General features: G+C 40.7%; 1 protein-coding gene across 4 annotated transcripts; it reads left to right on the top strand.

The window, feature by feature from the left end:
- The first annotated feature begins 6,720 nt into the window (after window positions 1-6,720).
- Window positions 6,721-15,786, top strand: zdhhc15b (zinc finger DHHC-type palmitoyltransferase 15b). Of its 4 annotated transcripts, XM_061786898.1 has the most exons (11): window positions 6,757-7,012; window positions 7,405-7,431; window positions 7,514-7,608; window positions 7,693-7,813; window positions 8,048-8,117; window positions 9,334-9,366; window positions 9,436-9,556; window positions 9,632-9,764; window positions 9,841-9,967; window positions 10,864-10,976; window positions 14,515-15,786. In XM_061786898.1, the coding sequence occupies exons 1-11, from the start codon at window positions 6,895-6,897 to the stop codon at window positions 14,556-14,558; spliced, it is 1,002 nt and encodes a 333-aa protein (XP_061642882.1). In that variant the 5' UTR covers window positions 6,757-6,894; the 3' UTR covers window positions 14,559-15,786. The 4 variants fall into 4 exon arrangements, with proteins under 4 accessions (XP_061642879.1, XP_061642878.1, XP_061642882.1 ...); XM_061786895.1 differs by lacking the exons at window positions 10,864-10,976; window positions 14,515-15,786 and adding an exon at window positions 10,433-10,856 and having other exon boundaries at window positions 6,721-7,012; XM_061786896.1 differs by having other exon boundaries at window positions 6,758-7,012; window positions 9,436-9,764.
- Window positions 15,787-17,263: the final 1,477 nt, after the last annotated feature.

The raw sequence follows: 17,263 nt of genomic DNA, 5'->3' as shown, positions 1-17,263 counted from the left end.
CAGAACTGTGAGGCTGACGCTCTCACCAGTCGGCCACCGTGCCGCCATCTATCTATCTATATCTATATATATAACTATATCTATATATATCTAGATATATATAGCAAATGTTTTAACAATTTAATCTTCTCACCGGGACTCCACAGCATTCACTGCCAGTCATGTTTGCCCACTCTGTTCCCCCGCGTTGGCTTAAGACTATCCCGTTTTGTCTGCGGTGGCCTGAAATGGGGTTGCTGTGGCCGCTGGGAACACAGTGTAAACATAACAGTCCAAGAGAATAGTATTTTCAGTTTGTGGCATTGAAGAGGTGGTGGACAAAGTGATATTTTTTTCTGGGCAAGTTTGTTTTGAAAACCCACAACATAATGTTTAGTAACTATATCAGATGGTGCTTTGGATGAAATTGAAACTTTTTGCAAGTGGACTCATCAACACTCGTATGCATCTTGTCCTTTGTCTTTTTATTCACCCTCACTCTGACATCTCCATCCCACATCAGTCTGTCTCTGTTCTATTTATTCCACTCACACAGTCTGACTTTATGGCCCTGTGGATTAAATTTGAGCGATGGAAACATCACTTAAGTATCTGCTCAGGAATGTCATCTGCAAGGATAGCTCCAGAACCTTTCCATGGAGAATTTGGAAAATGGTTAATCAGAAGTTTGCATTTAAGAAGGGAAAGAAAAACAAAGACATAAAATACAGGCCTTTTCAACTCTTTTTTTGCTGATGGGACTCATCTGCAACATCGTGTGGACAGGGCCTCTGGATTGGCAGACGGGATTAGGTGTCCCTTTTCATTAAGAAGGGGACCTGGGACCTCTGATAATGACCATACGGTCCCTGTATGACTAGTGTCAGTTTGGTTGGCATTACTGGCAGTAAATCGAATTAGTTAACATTGAGTGTTGGACTGTCACCGTTGCTCTTTTTTGCAGATTCTGTTTGAAACCTTGGTGGACAGAATTTCTCAGTGCAGCTGGGTAATTCACAGGGTCCAGTTTATTGGGTCTCTGCATTTTGCAGATGGTTGTTCTGCTTGCAATATCAGGCAATGATCTTCAATGTGCAGCTGAGTGTGAAAAGGATGGGATGAGAATCAGCACCGCCAAATCCAAGACCATGATCCTTACGTAGAAATGGGTGAATTTCCCTCTCTGGGTCAGGGGTAAACTCCTGGCTAAGTGGAGAAGTTCAAGTATCTTGGTGTTTTGTTAAGTGAACAAGAGATTGACGCGTGAATCGGAGCTGCGTCAGCAGTGATGTGGACCCAGCATCAGTCGGTGAAGAAGGAAATTCAAGTTTTTCCACCCTCACCTTTGGTAATGAACTGTGAGTACTAGGGACCTAAAGAACAAGATTGGTCAAAATGAGTTCCCTCCACAGGGTATCTGGGGCCTGGAAAATTGTGGACCAAACACTCTGTGGAGGAAACTCTGAGCTTTCCCTAAGAGGTAGCGGAACAAGCTTGGTCCTCCAGGATAGAGTCAGTGTAGAGCTCTATTGCATCCAGAGCATCCAGATGCGGTTGCTCAGGCATCTGGTTTTGATGCCTCCCTGGTGAGGTGTTCTGGGCATATCCCAGCATGGGGGGGAGAAGTTCCAAGCTGAAGAAACTATGTCTGATAAGAACATGGATGGATAGATGGAGGGATGGGACTCCTCTCTTCAATTAGATAGTTCCAGTTCATCCATACATTTTCTATACTGCTTATCCTGTTCAGGGCCATGATGGGAGCTGGAGCCCATACCAACTGACTTAGACTGGACTGCATGAAAGCCAACGTTTTGAACCACTACAGTACCAATTGGTTTCAATTCAGTTCACCAAGGATTTTACCCAGCTTTACTACTTCCATAGTTATTTCTTGTCAGCACTCTAGTGATTGCATTTCTGTACTGACCTTTTAAAAAAAAAAAAAGTAATTATTATCCTACCTAAATGAATTTTCTACTTGAGCTGGGGGTCAGAAGTTAAATCTGCACATTTTGTTTTGCCAGTGGTGAAGGGGAAGGAGCTAAATATGTATATTGTATTTTTTTAATTTCTTTGTTTTTTGTAAAGCCTGTTCAAAATATTTGAAAATTCAGTCAAATACTATACAACTCATACTGCTCCAAGTGGAGATTTTGGGTTAGTATTGTATGTTCCCTGCCAATGCAAACTGCAATCCTAACAATAAACATCATTCTTAAACAATAGGGAATGCATACAGACACATGGAACCCATACACACTACTACACATCAGATTAGGAGTTGCCAGTGATCAAATCTTTCCTTTTTGCTTTTTTATTTTATTCTCAACAAAGTACACATGTAATTGAAGATTGTCAACTGGATTATGTCATCCACCGAGATCTAAGATTTCTGATTTAAGCTCTGTATTGAGCATCAGCATTGTGCAAATTAATACCTCAAATAAAAACTGGGCATTACAATATTTCAAAAGGTAAAATATTTGGTATATCTCCTGCATTACTGGAACTCTTTAGATTGTGCAGATGTAGATTTCCAGATATTGTGGGCAATGACAGATCACTCAAATGAAAAGCTATCTATGTATGTTTTCATGGGGGTAACAAAATCAGCCCAGAGTGAGCGCTTAACTTTGTGTAATGAAACGTCTTTAATAGACATTGTAATTGGTGTCCTCCACATGGCACAGCCATGTAAATTACTGTGATTGTTGAAGACACACAGGTCTCCACCCTTGAGCAGATTTATTTTCACACATGCTGGGTGAGGTGTCTGCAATTCCTCCTCCACCCTGTCATTGTTTGCTCTGCTGTTAAGTGTGAATATGTACAGAGACCAGACAGAAATATAAGGTCTTTTCTTGCTCCACTGAGTACTGTCGGTTGAAGTCACACCAACCTAATAACTGTACAGATGTCCACCATGTCCATCCGGACAAGTTCACTGTGTGTATGCCGGTTATGTGGCATACATTATTCATATAGTAAGTTCAACAAGACACCTGCAAATTTTCATCAGTGGTGTTAAAAGAGTGTATGGGGCATTGTGTTTCTCTGTGTTGTGTTAAGTTACATTGCAAATGACGTGTTCCTTGAAGTCACAGAAATGTTTTCTTGCAACGTTTTGACCCTCTAATTACTGCTGCGCTCATGTCTGATGTTTACACACTTACCTTTGGTCTGAATGAAGTAATGTGGGCAACTCAGAGCTCTTTGATGGCCTGGATGTGCACCAATGTCAATATGAATACAGACTTTCCAATATGTGCTTCATATTGACTTCAAACAAATGCAGACATGATGAATTCCTTGTCCAGACACTCAAGCACGCAGGGAATGGAATGGAAATCCTATCAAATCTAGTGCTGCATCTTGTGGCGCTGCAAAACAACAAAACAAAGCCACAGTCGTCAAACGCACTAAACATCTAGAGTGCACTCATATTTGTGTGTCCTTCGTTTTCGTGGAAACACTACACTTGTTTGGCCTTCCTTTTCATAGAAATGCTATATGTATCTGTCCTTTCTTTTAGTGGAACCGCAAAAGTCCAATGCCAGGGCAGTTGAACAATAACAATGTCCATAATTTGTGAAGTTCTGTAAGAAACAGTTTGATCAGCAATCGTGCATGACATCACAAAAAGGATTGACTAACCACGTGCATTTAACGTTTTCTTTGGCTTTTTGGCTTCTTTTAAATACCACCCACAGAAGTGTGTCGAAAAGAAAAATGTGGTCACTTAAGAACCTACAATACAGGGACAGCGATAGTGTCATGATGAAAGCGGTAGCCACTACAGTACTGCTAATGACGTGTTTGATATTTTTGCAGTACAGCACTATATATATATCTCAAATCACAGGAACAGTGGCAGTTGTAGCCCCTTTTTAGGAGATCGAAAATTTGAACAGACTAGTCCGTTCACATCCATTTTGTCAACGTGTAGGGGGCCAAGCCCAGTGTTAGGGGGGTACTGCCCCCCCTAGAACCTCCACTGCACAGGAAAAGGGAATGCTTTTCAATAATCTATATTCACCGACAACAGACACCTCATGCACCAAATATATGCAGAACATACACGTTAGAACACAAGAGCTGGGTGCTCACTGTGGCATCATGTTCACATCACGTCAGTAAACGGTGAGTACAGCTTTTTTTGTTTTACTATTCACAGTGTTTAACTTCTTTTTACACATGCATGATACTTTACTTAAACCGTTTCCAGCAAAAGTTGCAAGTGTTTGACCTTGAAACAGATATTTTCAGAGGTCGACCTAAATATTTTTTTACCTCAAAAGATTCCATTGTAAAGCATCTGCTTCACAATTCGGTTAGGGGTTTGAATCTTGGCTTTGGCCTTCCTGTGCGGTGTTTCCATGTTCACTCAGTGCTTGCATGTTTTTTTTGTTTTTTTGGGGGGGGTGCTTCAGGCCAAATTCTGAAAATATGCATCTGAATTGTGAATAGCCTTGAATGTGAGTGTGAATGGTGGTTTGTGTGCCCTGCAACTGACTTACGACTAGTCCAGGTGGTACCCCGTCCCTCACCTAATGTCAGCTGGAATAGGCTCCAGCTTGATGGATGGTTCAACTACTGTATTCTAGGCTGTTCCAGAATGTCCCATTCACTAAAAGCAAAAATAAACTCTACACATGACTGTTTAAGTATATCTGCTTTAGCAGAGGTAAATGTACACTGTTCATGAATCAGCCCTGGTGCTACTTGGCACCGTTCCCCTAATGGCTGCAGAGGTAGAACAAGTCTATGTTATGGGAGTCTCATCCACACACTAAGTGCCACTTCATCCTCAAGGCATGACCGCGAGCTGCAGCTCAAGACCAAACACTTGAGCTGCCTTCATTGTGTTTCTTGCTAGTAATGAACCCGCATCGTGGTATAAGGTAAACCACAGTATCCTTTTTTCTCTTTTTTTTTTTTTTATCTTTCCACTCAGACATGCGTGAACTCTGCCCAAACAGGCTCTCCCTGAGACTTGGACTCCCACCAAGGTGGCATGGAATGCACCTCCATCATGCTCCACTCACACACCTCTGAGTGAAAGAGTCACTTCAACCTGCTGGTATGATGTTTTATTTTAACTCCTGGCCATATGTTTTGATCAAAAGGCCGTTACTGTTTTGCTTTTTTAGTGGAGGATTTGTGCTGCTGTGTCGACGGATGGATGCCTCCACTCTGTGGATGAACCAGAGAGGAGCTGTCACCACCCTGCAGCCGACATGGTCGCTTGAAGTGAGAGCAGGGCAGACAGCCAGAATGGGGTGGAGTGATGTTGTTGCTTCAAGAGCCAGTGACAGACAATATGTTGAAAGTGGGAAAATGTCACAGTGCGCCTGGAGTTTGATGCTGGTGGGGAGGTCAGCATTGGGTGCAGCTCACCTCACACTCCTTCCTATCTCTAGCCCAGAAGTCTCTTTCATTACAAAGTTGATGGGCTAGATTCCGTAAAAAAGGAGAGCAGGTAGAACCAAGATGTGTCCAATAGATCTGAGGCCCCATTACATGATGCAAAGTTTATCAGATTTTCAAGTTGGACAGAATGCTGCATACTAACTCTGATGACCACATCAGACTATTATTGATTCCACAAATCTTCAGAAACAGGTAGAGGGAAATGTTCACAACAGTCAAGAATTGGAGCGAATATATTATTTTAACACCCACCAAGTACTGAAAATATATTTTTCCATAACTTAAGGTAATACCTAATTTATGTACAAGTAAATATAATTCTACTGGATACCTTGATGTGCTCAAGTTTTGTTTTTTTAAACACTAATCATCATCCATCCATCCATCCAGGGGTGAGCTTGAACCTCTCCAGTTTGCTTTGGGCGAGACACGGAGTACCCTGGACTAGTCGCCTGTCAATCACAGTGCACATAAAGACAAACATCCATTCACACCTATAGACAAATTAGAATCTTTGATGAAACCAACATGCATGTCTTTGGAATGTGGGAGAAAGCTGGCGTACACAAGCACAGGAAGAACGTGCAAACTCCACACAGGAGGGCCAGAGCTGAGATTCAAACCCCGGACCTCAGAACTGTGAGGCAGACGTGCTAACCACTCGCTCACCATGCTGCCAACCCTAATCTCAACTAAGTTCAATTGTTGTTTTATCTACTATATTAACATTTATGTTCAAACAAGCTATTCAAATAAAATCAAACATGGCTTTAAATTAATAAGTCTCTTAGCGCCCTCTAGTGGTGACTTGCAAAACGCACTTTTTTTTTGCAGTTGTTTTGGTATTTATTTTCAACTATCGCGCCAATGTCTTTAAACGCATACGTAAGACTCGTTTGCTGTATTTGTAGAATAAAACTAGTACTGCTATTAATAATAATAATAATTGGTCGAGTAATACATTCGCATTGGGTGATTACCGCTGTGTGAGGTGGTTGTAGTTGGGTTTAGGTGGCTCCGGTCCATAATTTACAGTACTTACCATTTCACTCAAATCCCCATTCGGAGTTCAGGTTGGACGAGATAGATGTGCTGATTTGTAAAATACTATTTATTTATTTAATTTTTTTTAGTGATAATCTGTTGAAGAAATGTTAAGCAATTTTACGCAATAGTAATAATACGCTTCTGAAAACTGCCGATACTATTTTTTTTGTGTGTATGTACTACTATAATATATATAATAGCAATTCCATGAATATTTCATTTAGTATTTATTCTTATTATTCACATTTCAGAAGGCAGCAGGCGATAACATTATTATTTATTTTTTTCCCCTTGTGGTATGGAACGTTTGAGTTTTTTTCCAGTGCAGTACTCGAGAACGTGGTGTGGCGAATCGAGCTCTGATGACGCTGATGCAGAAATCCCAGGCAGGAAGGCTAATCGAGCACAGACTATGAGAGCAGCGTTTGATGGAGTATGGCGCTCTCGAGAGGTTTGCGATGCTGTCAAAGGGTTTTCTCGTGGTTACCCGTGCTTATTATTGCCTCCGTGGTGCTGTGGTCGTACTACGCTTACGTATTTCAACTATGCCTATGTGAGTATCGGAAACGAGTTTTTAAAAACCTTTAGTTCCCTCCTCTAAAACCGTACACATGTACCGCAGTTTTCCGCACAGCTCTGTTGACAGATTTAAATGACAGCACAGGAACTAGCAAACTGTGCGGAAGTGTTTTTGGTTTGAGCTTTTTGTGTAGGTAACGTTTTAGATTTTTAATGATCACAAAAAGCGTAAAGGTAATTTTGCATCCACCGAGAGGTCTGTCTATTCATAAACGAGTGTCTGTTGTTACGCTTATTGATTTCAGTCTGCTATTACAGCTTGTGTTGTTAGCCAGTAAATGTCTCTTGGGTGTAAAAATAAACATTGTTGTCTGAACTGGGCGCATGTTTAAATATCCTAAATGTAATTAATTATTATTTCTACAGTCACCCTGTCAAACACGTTGGAAAAGGGTGAGTTGCCCGTTTATGATCAGGGTTGTACAACGGAAAACCATGTATATTAATGTGAGCATGGTATTGCTTGTCTCTGCAGTGGCCTATTTACTGGTATTCCATGTGTGCTTTGGGATGTTTTCCTGGACCTACTGGAAGTCCATCTTTACTCCTGCTGCATCACCATGCAAGAAGGTACCCTCAAAAATCACAAGTGCATTATGGAAAAGGTCTCCAGATGCAATTAAAGATTCTAATGGGATGTGTTTGTTGTTGTAGTTTCAGCTGTCATACTCAGACAAGCAAAGGTACGAGATGGAGGAGAGGCCAAATGCACAGAAACAAATTCTTGTTGAGATTGCCAAGAAACTGCCCATACACACTCGTGCTCAGTCTGGAGGTAAACTTTCTCTTATACTTTAATATACTACAAAGGCAAGTGGTTTAGCGGCAGTTAATCTTTTCGCATTCAAAAGGTGTGTTTAAAACGTGTAGTATAGTATTAGCATTCCAACGCGAAGCAGATGAGCTGCTGACTCTTTTTCATTAGCACTGATGGCTGAGCAGGAAGTTAAGCGACTCGGAAGCTCAGCTCAAATGTCCTTCACTTAAGTGGCATTCCTCTTGTGTCTAGCTATCAGGTTCTGCGACCGCTGCCAGGTGCTGAAGCCTGACCGCTGTCACCACTGCTCGGTCTGCGAAACGTAAGTCAAGCTTTCCTCCCGATATGTGCATTTAGAGATTGACCAAGGCAAAGGCGGTGTGCACTGTGTGGCTATCGTTCTATGGGGACCTGTCGGTACGGCATGCATCAGAACAACAACAAAATATAACATTGAGGAGCGTCTCCTCAATGTTCGTTGCGAGTATTTTCATTTTGTATTTGTCTGTTACACTTTTAATTGTTTGTGCAATTCAATGAAGGGCTGAAATTGCATCTGATAGTTTTTTCACGTCACTCGAGTGGCTGCATGTTAGAAGCTTGCTTGCAAATCAAATTTTGGCTCACAACACAAGCAGAAAATAGGCCAAGCGACTGCTTGTAACTTGAAAAAGCCACAAGTTGGGCAATCATAATCAGTGCATTACTAACTTTACAGTGGAAGCTTAAAATTCAAATGCCCCAAAAATCATGCCGTTCAAAAACGAACATATTGTAAGCTTTGCAATTTAACATCATCAGTCTGTTTATGACAGTGATTCCCAACCAGTGTGCAGTGAGAGTTCATCAGGAGCGCCGCTGGAATCTATCCAATTTCACTTAATTTGTTAGAATAATAATAAACTCAAACGGAAGTCTACGAGGGCCTTCGACACCGCCTGGTACTTGGGCCCTTAATATTTGAGAAAAATATCCGGTTTCCTCCCACATCCCAAAAACATGCATGGTAGGTTGATTGAAGACTCTAAATTGCCCGTAGGTATGAATGTGTGCGCGAATGGTTGTTTGTTTATATGTGCCCTGCGATTGGCTGGCGACCAGTCAGGGCGTACCCCGCCTCTTGCCCGGTGATTGCTGGGATAGGCTCCAGCATACCCACGACCCTAGTGCGGATAAGCGGAACATGACTAAATGAATGCTTCAAAAGTCAACTAACATCTGCAAGTCTAACATCCTTATCTGTGATGACACGAGTCATTTTGGCTTATATCAGGAGAATGACTTGAGATAGGTTGCTATAGTTAGCTGCCTAGCCTGTCATTGGCTAGCCTTCCACTGGTTAGCTCCTTCATTTTACACTTGGGTGAATGTTAATCTTATAATGATGTCTCATAAAAAAAAAAGTTGAGCATTTTATTGTTTTGCTGTTGCAGTGAATACTTTGTTTTTTTACACAAAAATTGACTGAGGTTCCACTGCATATAACCAAAAGAGGCGCCTTAAGAATTGTAAATGATATGTAATATTTTAATTTTTAGGTGTGTTTTGAAAATGGACCACCACTGTCCCTGGTAAGTTTTAATAAATATTCAGTGCATCAGTCAGTTTCTTCTTGACTGCCTCATCTGATTTTCTTTTAGGGTGAACAACTGTGTTGGATTTTCCAACTACAAATTTTTCCTGCTTTTCCTGTTCTATTCAATGCTGTACTGCATATACATAGCAGCCACAGTCTTTCAGTATTTTATTAAATTCTGGGTGGTAAGTGTCATCACAAGTTGTAACGAGCAGTACATTTTACACCACCATTTATTCTGCTTTAATATGCTTTCCCAGGGGGACTTGCCAAATGGGCCAGCAAAGTTCCACGTCCTTTTCCTCATGTTTGTGGCACTCATGTTTTTTGTTAGTCTCATGTTCCTCTTCGGTTACCACTGTTGGTTGGTTGTGAAAAACAGATCAACTTTAGGTATGTTACAAAATGAATTTAAACAATGATGAGTGTGTGTAGTATATTTTGACTCCATTCATTTCACCTTTTTCAGAGGCCTTTTCAGCTCCATTCTTTGTCAACGGACCAGATAGACAGGGTTTCAATATTGGCATACGCAAAAATCTGCAGCAAGTATTTGGAAAAGACAGGAGACTGTGGTTCATCCCCGTTTTCACAAGGTGAGTTTGACATCAGAATCAGAATCCTCTTTATTTGCCAAGTACGTCAAAAACACACGAGGAATTTGTCTACGGTAGTTTGAGCCGGTGTAGTACGACAATAGACGGCCATTTTGACAAAAAAATAATTTTGAGACTTAAAAACACTACGGGGAGTCACTTAGCCTCTAGCAATTTAATGGCAAGAGGGAAGAAGCTGTCTGGTTGTTTTAGTTTGCATTGATCGATAGCGCCTACCTGAAGGAAGGAGCTGGAAGAGGTGGTGACCAGGATGTGGAGGGTCAAAGAGGATTTTGCATGCTCTTGTCTTAGTTCTGGCAGCGTGCAAGTCCTCAAGGGTGGATAGGGGGCTACCAACGATTTTTCTGGCAGTCCTGATTGTCCGTTGCAGTTTGTCCTTTTTTGTGGCAGCACCAAAACAGACTGATGGATGAACACAGGACTGATTCGATGACTGTTGTGTAGAACTGCCTCAACAGCTCCTTTGGAAGGCCGTGCTTCCTCAGAAGCCGCACGAAGTACATCCTCTGCTGGGCCTTTTCCTCACTATGGTCGCGGGCTGCTGGAGCCTATCCCAGCTATCTTCGGGCAGGAGCCGGGGTACACCCTGAACCGGTCGCCAGCTAATCGCAGGGCACATGGAAACAAAAAAACATTCACACTTACGGGCAATTTAGGGTCTTCAATCAACCTACTGCGCATGTTTTTGGGATGTGGGAGGTTTTATCCGTGCCTGGATAAAACCCACCCAGGCACGGGGAGAACATGCAAACTCCACACAGACGGGCCGGGATTTGAACCCCGGTCCCCAGAACTGTGAGGCAGAGGCGGCCGCAGATCATCTAGATTACCATAATATAGAAGACCATTGTCTTTTTGCACCATGTTCTTTACAGCCAAGGGAATGGACACTACTTCCCCTTGAATCGGAGTGAGTGTCAGAACCCCTTACTGGCAAACGAGGAGATGTGGGAGGAATCAGATGATGCCTCTGAAGAAGGAAGCTGGGGTGAGTCACTTGAATATCTGAGGCTATCTTAGATTCTAGGAGTATACGTCATGTGTACACACAACAATTACAGTTTGAAGAAGTCGTTTCGTTTCCGAAAGAAACAGCAGGAACAAAATAAAAATAAAAAGCCTCAGCCACAATTAAAAAACAAAACTTGGAACAGTAAACAATGCTATATTTTCTTCAGAAAACAAATTCTGTAATTAGTCATAAATTATTCTTTTATCCATTCATCCATTTTGCTCCGCTTATCCATTTCTCATTTTATATTATCCCAAAAATATCACATTTCTTCATATTGTGAGATATTAATCACATATTGCCCTCTCCTAGTGGTCACAGTTAGTGAGTAACAGGTGTTATAATTGACATAATTAATCCCACCACACTTCAGTTGTACAGCCGGGTACACAACCCTTGTCCTGCATGCTTCTTCTCCGGTCCTTCTATCTTGTCCTGTCCTTCCCTCACAGGGTGTAGCACTACAGCCCCATGCAACACTCATTTAATGTTTCATTGTTGTAGATAATGTAATGATTTACTTCTCTCATCCTCTTTACAATTAGTTCTTTGTCTTTTGTCTTTGTTTCTCTCTCCGTTCTAGAAACTTTGTTCTGTTCGTCTGATCAAGTCTGATTCTCACTAAACCTCAATTATAATACTAAGAAACCACAGTGGAAGCTTAAAAACTCCACTGTGACACAGTAAAACTGTTCCGGCATAAAAGGGATACAGATTTTTTATTCTGCTTGACCTAACAGCTGAACAGGACAAAAAAAAGAGTAAGAGGTGTTAATTCCGATTTTAGTGACTTTAAAAAGTTTTAAATGTGGCTTCTTTAAACCTGAAGATACCATGTTGATTAGTAGGAATGCAGGATAACGGTTTTTCCAGTGATACCGATAACTTGCTGCTTCTCCAAACCGATACCAATAACAATATCACTTTTTTTTTATGGTTTATATCAGGAGTCTTTAATGATTTCCAGGGCAAGGACCCCCAAACTGAAAGAAAGCTGGAGCAGGGACCCCTTATGTATATTGTACATAATTGTTTTATATTAAACTGGTCCTATAATAGAATGCCTTTTTGTCGTCACAATACACAAGTACAGTGAAATTGAGATGAGATGCCACGTGTAAATGTATAGTGCGATCAAAACTAAGATAGTCAAATAATACACAGGTTAAAATAGTCATGACTTTTATTTTAAATAATACAAGAACGGGCGATCATTCATGTTAATGTGTATTTGAAGACATTTAAATTTGTGACTGGGCGAAAAGTGCCAAGAAAGAGTGTTGGTGCCAAACAAAGCCACCCGACATGAGTCATTAGTGGATGCGCACTTGTGTTGGTCCTACCAAACGAAGGTGTGCCATTCATTGTCTTTTATCTTAAACAACATAAGAACTGGCGATCATTCATTTTAATGTGTATTTAAAGACATTGAAATTTGTGGCTGGGCAAAGAGTGCCGAAAGCAGGGAGGAATGTTTGTGCTGAGCTTAGCCGCCCAACGCGTGTCATTAGTGGATGCGCGCCGGCCTTGCCAAACGAGGAGGGCTGTTGTGTGTTTTGATATTTCCATTTGTAGATCTAATTTATTGTCCAGTCAGCGAACCCTGGAGAGGAATTGGGATAGAAGCAGCGCTCTGTATGGGTTACCCTTTAGCTTAGTTGTTAGCCCGCCCCGACAACCGCGTTTCCGTGTCCGGTTAAGGTCCCTCCGCTTGCTCCTCTGTTGGCTTACGCTGTTACGAGAGTCCACTGCTTCGTAGGCCACTGGGTCTTGCCGAGCGCTGCGCTCCGACAACACTAACACTCGCGAGTGTTGTAGTTACGAACTCAAAGTCACTGGATAATCACAATTTCAGCAAGTGTTGGCGACCATATGCTAATTTTACTTTGGATAGGGACTATTTTTGGTGTTGTCGGCAAAAGATTTTGGTCAAAATGGAACAGCAGTCGCGCGGCACTGAATGAGACAGCTCTTGATATTGGTCCAGTTTATCCAATATCGGAGCTGTCGGTGTGACGTCACCCCCAATAGTTATCGTGCATCCCTAATTTTATTGGACAATATCTGGCTTGCTTGTTTCTTTTTTAGTACTGTACCATTGAATGTTTTAAAGTTTATCTGAATGTAAAAGCAAATTATTTGCAATAAAATAAAGCAGTATTATTTATAAAAGAATTGAGACCACTGCGAAATTATCTATCTGTAATTTGCTGTAATGTGAACATTTTCTTTTTATTCAATAAAAAACTGAAAACATACCGGTAACTCCAATTCCAAGAAATTCCAAATAACCCATCATCATGTAATTTAGGGCATTTTCTTTTCTTTTATTTTATTTGTAATCATACAAACATTTTAATATGACTGATGAATTGCACAAGTAGCTGTTTAATATTGGGCAATAATTTGAAGAAGTCATTAGCCATTGTTGGGCTTTTGTGTTGATGGGGATTGCTCATCAAACCAACCAAACCCATCTCCATCCCCCATTATAGGTTAATATTAAAAATAAAAGTTGAGAAAGAATTCAGGGGACAAGTGCAAAGAATTGGTCAACTTAAATCCCAATTGAAGGTGGTCCCGAATGCATCACGTGACCACAAATCTTTGCTAATGGACCCATATAATCAGCAGATTCTCTTGTCTAAGCAACCAACAATAGATACGTAATGTGCATTCACAACACATTGTTTTGTGTCCATGACCTCTGAACTGACCACTGCCATCTGTATTGAGCATCATAGAATGCAGTAAAGGTTAGAGGTTTATCAGGTTGATGCAGCAACAGCAATTCTAAGTAGTGATCAATAAACATTAACTGAGAAGTCGTAACCAGATACCAGAAAAAAAATTGTTCTAACTTGAGTTCAAGCCATTTAAATGAAAAGTATTGCTTGTGTCTCAGAGATGATTTGCTGCTGATTTAACCCATAATAATAACCCCTTTTAAGATTATTCGCTGGTAAAACTATACCAGGAGTATCTGCTTTCTAATATCACATTGTATTTTTGTTGACATGACACTTTTAAAAGTGCTTATGACCTTTGTTTAACCCCGTGTCAACACATCTCACCACAAAGAGCAGGCTGAGACAGACAAAATGAATGTAGACAGCTGTTGTTTCCAAACATGACCTCATCGTACACTCAGTGGCGATGTTATCTGTCCTGCAGAACATTATAATCATTTGCTGGTGTCATCAAGGTTTCCAAACCATTATGCCTTCCCATCCAACATTTAAATGAATACAGACAATAGTAAAAAAAAAAAAAAAAAAGACTACAGAGGCCACGGTCATGTGACATTTATTCCAAAGCCTCAGTGGCATTGCAATCTAATGGCTTCCAAATAGGACCTGACTAGAATTATCTGCCGCCTCCTTGTGGACATTTGCAACATCCTTTAACCAATACTGCCCTGTAGTGGCCATAGGCTAGATCACTTGAACATTTTCTAAACTGCTTAAAAGGAAATTGTGATTCATACATTCTCCCCTCACCCCTCCAATTTCAGTTGAGGATCAAGACCCTTCTGTTTCTGTAGAGATGGAGGACTAGACAATTGAAACTGGTGCAGAGGTTGAAGAGGAGGAGGGAATATGCACTGTAAATGTGGACATCCTTCAACTACTCTGACATGGACTAAACATATGGATTGCACCAGCATTTGGATATTATTTTCTTCCCAAAAGACATTGTGAAGAAACGGACTGACATCCGGGTGCGTCCCATTGTTACACAGCAATGAACTGCAATTCCATGTGATCATTTGAACTTGTGTGCTTTAGCAAAAGCATTGCTCCAGTGTATCACAATTTGCACCATCCAACATTACCTCATGTTCACTTATGCATCTGGAGGCGGACTGATTTACCTGGAAGTTCAGTCTTGTAACATAGGTAGCTTATCTTATTTCCACTCACTTAACCTGCGCCTTACACATACTGTATTTATGTTGTACTGTGTTGTGGGAATCCATTTTCCTAATGAATGTATCCAGCAGGCTGCTTCTCAATAGACTATGGCGTGTAACATTTTAGGTACAAATCTCCATTATAGTTTTTCCACTCTATCATGTGTGTTTGATAAGGCTGGTAAATGTAAGAAACAGGAATAACAATTATCCTTAAAAGTGTAATAATGACGAATAATTAATTAAGTGTCAGATCTTAGAGTATGAGTAATTTTGCTACACAAACAATCATATCCTGAAATAGTGGCAGAAACAGCGTTAATGTCAACAACATGGATATGTATGTGGGATAATATAATAATCCCGTGACAAGTAAAAAATGAACACATCTGAGCACATCTGCCACACAGTATTGAGGTTCAGCTTTGACCTTCTTGTGTAGAGTTTGCATGTTTTTTTTCCCCCTCCAGGTACTCCGGCAACGCTCCACATTCCAAGAGCATGGATGTTAGGTTCCTTGAAGACTAAATTGTCCATGTGTGTAAATGTGAGTGTGAATGGTTGTTGAGTAGTCCAGAGTGTACACCGCCTCTCGCACAAAGTCAGCTGGTTAGCCATGCAGCGACTGTAAACTTGAGTGTGTTTTACTTAAGTTAGAAACAATTAGTTATACCTTTAGCTAAGGTATTTATTTTATTTTTTTTAAATAAATGTAGGCATAACAAATAAAAGTACAACTAAAAAGTGCTCATGTGAGGCATTTACACATTCCTCTCCCATTGTAACAGTAACAATTCTCCTTCGACCAGACATCAGCGGGTCTAGCGCCACCCTCCCACAAGCATTTGTACAAATAAAAGCCTCTAAAAGAGATACCTTGTATACTCTTTACAGTTGAGGAAATGTTGGATATTGTGTATATATATTGTCATGTTTTCTGGTTTGGAAAGAAAACAAACAAACAAACATTACAATAGCCACTACAAAGGTCAGAACTGAACTGAACAGCATTGAAGAGATTTTGTGATCCATAGGATGTAAAATGGTTAATTGGCACAAATGTTTTACAGAGTACTGAGGTTCTTTTTAAGTAGGTGACGTTTCATCCAAATGTGGATGGAGAACAGATCTAATATGTTTTGTATCCATGTTTTGGGTATTTTTACATATTTTATGGCAATGTGTTGAGACAAAACATTATTTCAGATGACAGTCTATTGACAATGAAGACAAAGCCTGAATAGAACCAGGATGTTTTTACTTCACTGACACTTGATTTCATTACTGAATATTTCTACTTTGTTGGACCAATCAAATACCACTCATGTCCGACAAACAGTCCCTTGTTATTTATAATTTTTCATCTCTTTTGTCTATGTTTAATGTATGTGAACATAGAAACCTTTAGAAAATGTGGATGTTGTTTCATGTTGCTTATTTATTGCTAAAATCGTCTTTAGTGAGTAGTGAGACATAGCTGCTGCGGGCAGTGTCTGTATATGTGACATACAGTGGGTACAGAAAGTATTCAGATCCTCTTAAATTTTTCACTCTGTTATATTGCAACCATTTGCTAAAATCATTTAAGTTCATTTTTTTCCCCTCAATGTACACACAGCACCCCATATTGACAGAAAAAAAAACGCAATTGTTGAAATTTTTGCAGATTAAAAAAGAAACTGAAATATCACACAGCCATAAGTATTCAGACCCTTTGCTCAGTATTTAGTAGAAGCACCCTTTTGAGCTAATACAGCCATGAGTCTTTTGGGGAATGATGCAACAAGTTTTTCCCACCTGGATTTGGGGATCCTCTCCAGTTCTGTCAGGTTGAATGGTGAACATTGGTGGGCAGCCATTTTCAGGTCCCTCCAGAGATGCTCAATTGGTTTTAAGTCAGGGCTCTGGCTGGGCCATTCAAGAACAGTCACGGAGTTGTTCTGAAGCCACTCCTTCGTTATTTTAGCTGTGTGCTTCGGGTCATTGTCTCGTTGGAAGGTGAACCTTCGGCCCAGTCTAAGGTCCTGAGCACTCTGGAGAAGGTTTTTGTCCAGGATAGCTCTGTACTTGGCCGCATTCATCTTTCCTTCGATTGCAACCAGTCATCTTGTCCCTACAGCTGAAAAACACCCCCACAGCATGATGCTGCTACCACCATGCTTCACTGTTGGGAGTGTATTGGACAGGTGATGAGCAGTTCCTGGTTTTCTCCACACATACCGCTTAGAATTAAGGCCCAAAAGTTCTATCTTGGTCTCATCAAACCAAAGAATATTATTTCTCACCATCTTGGAGTCCTTCCGGTGTTTTTTTGTTTTTTTTTACGCAAACTCCATGCGGGCTTTGCTCT

Source organism: Phyllopteryx taeniolatus, chromosome 10 (genome assembly GCF_024500385.1).
Source record: "Phyllopteryx taeniolatus isolate TA_2022b chromosome 10, UOR_Ptae_1.2, whole genome shotgun sequence".
Taxonomy (NCBI): Eukaryota; Metazoa; Chordata; class Actinopteri; order Syngnathiformes; family Syngnathidae; genus Phyllopteryx; species Phyllopteryx taeniolatus.
Note: the sequence above shows the minus strand (reverse complement) of the source record. Positions and strands in the feature narration are given on the sequence as shown.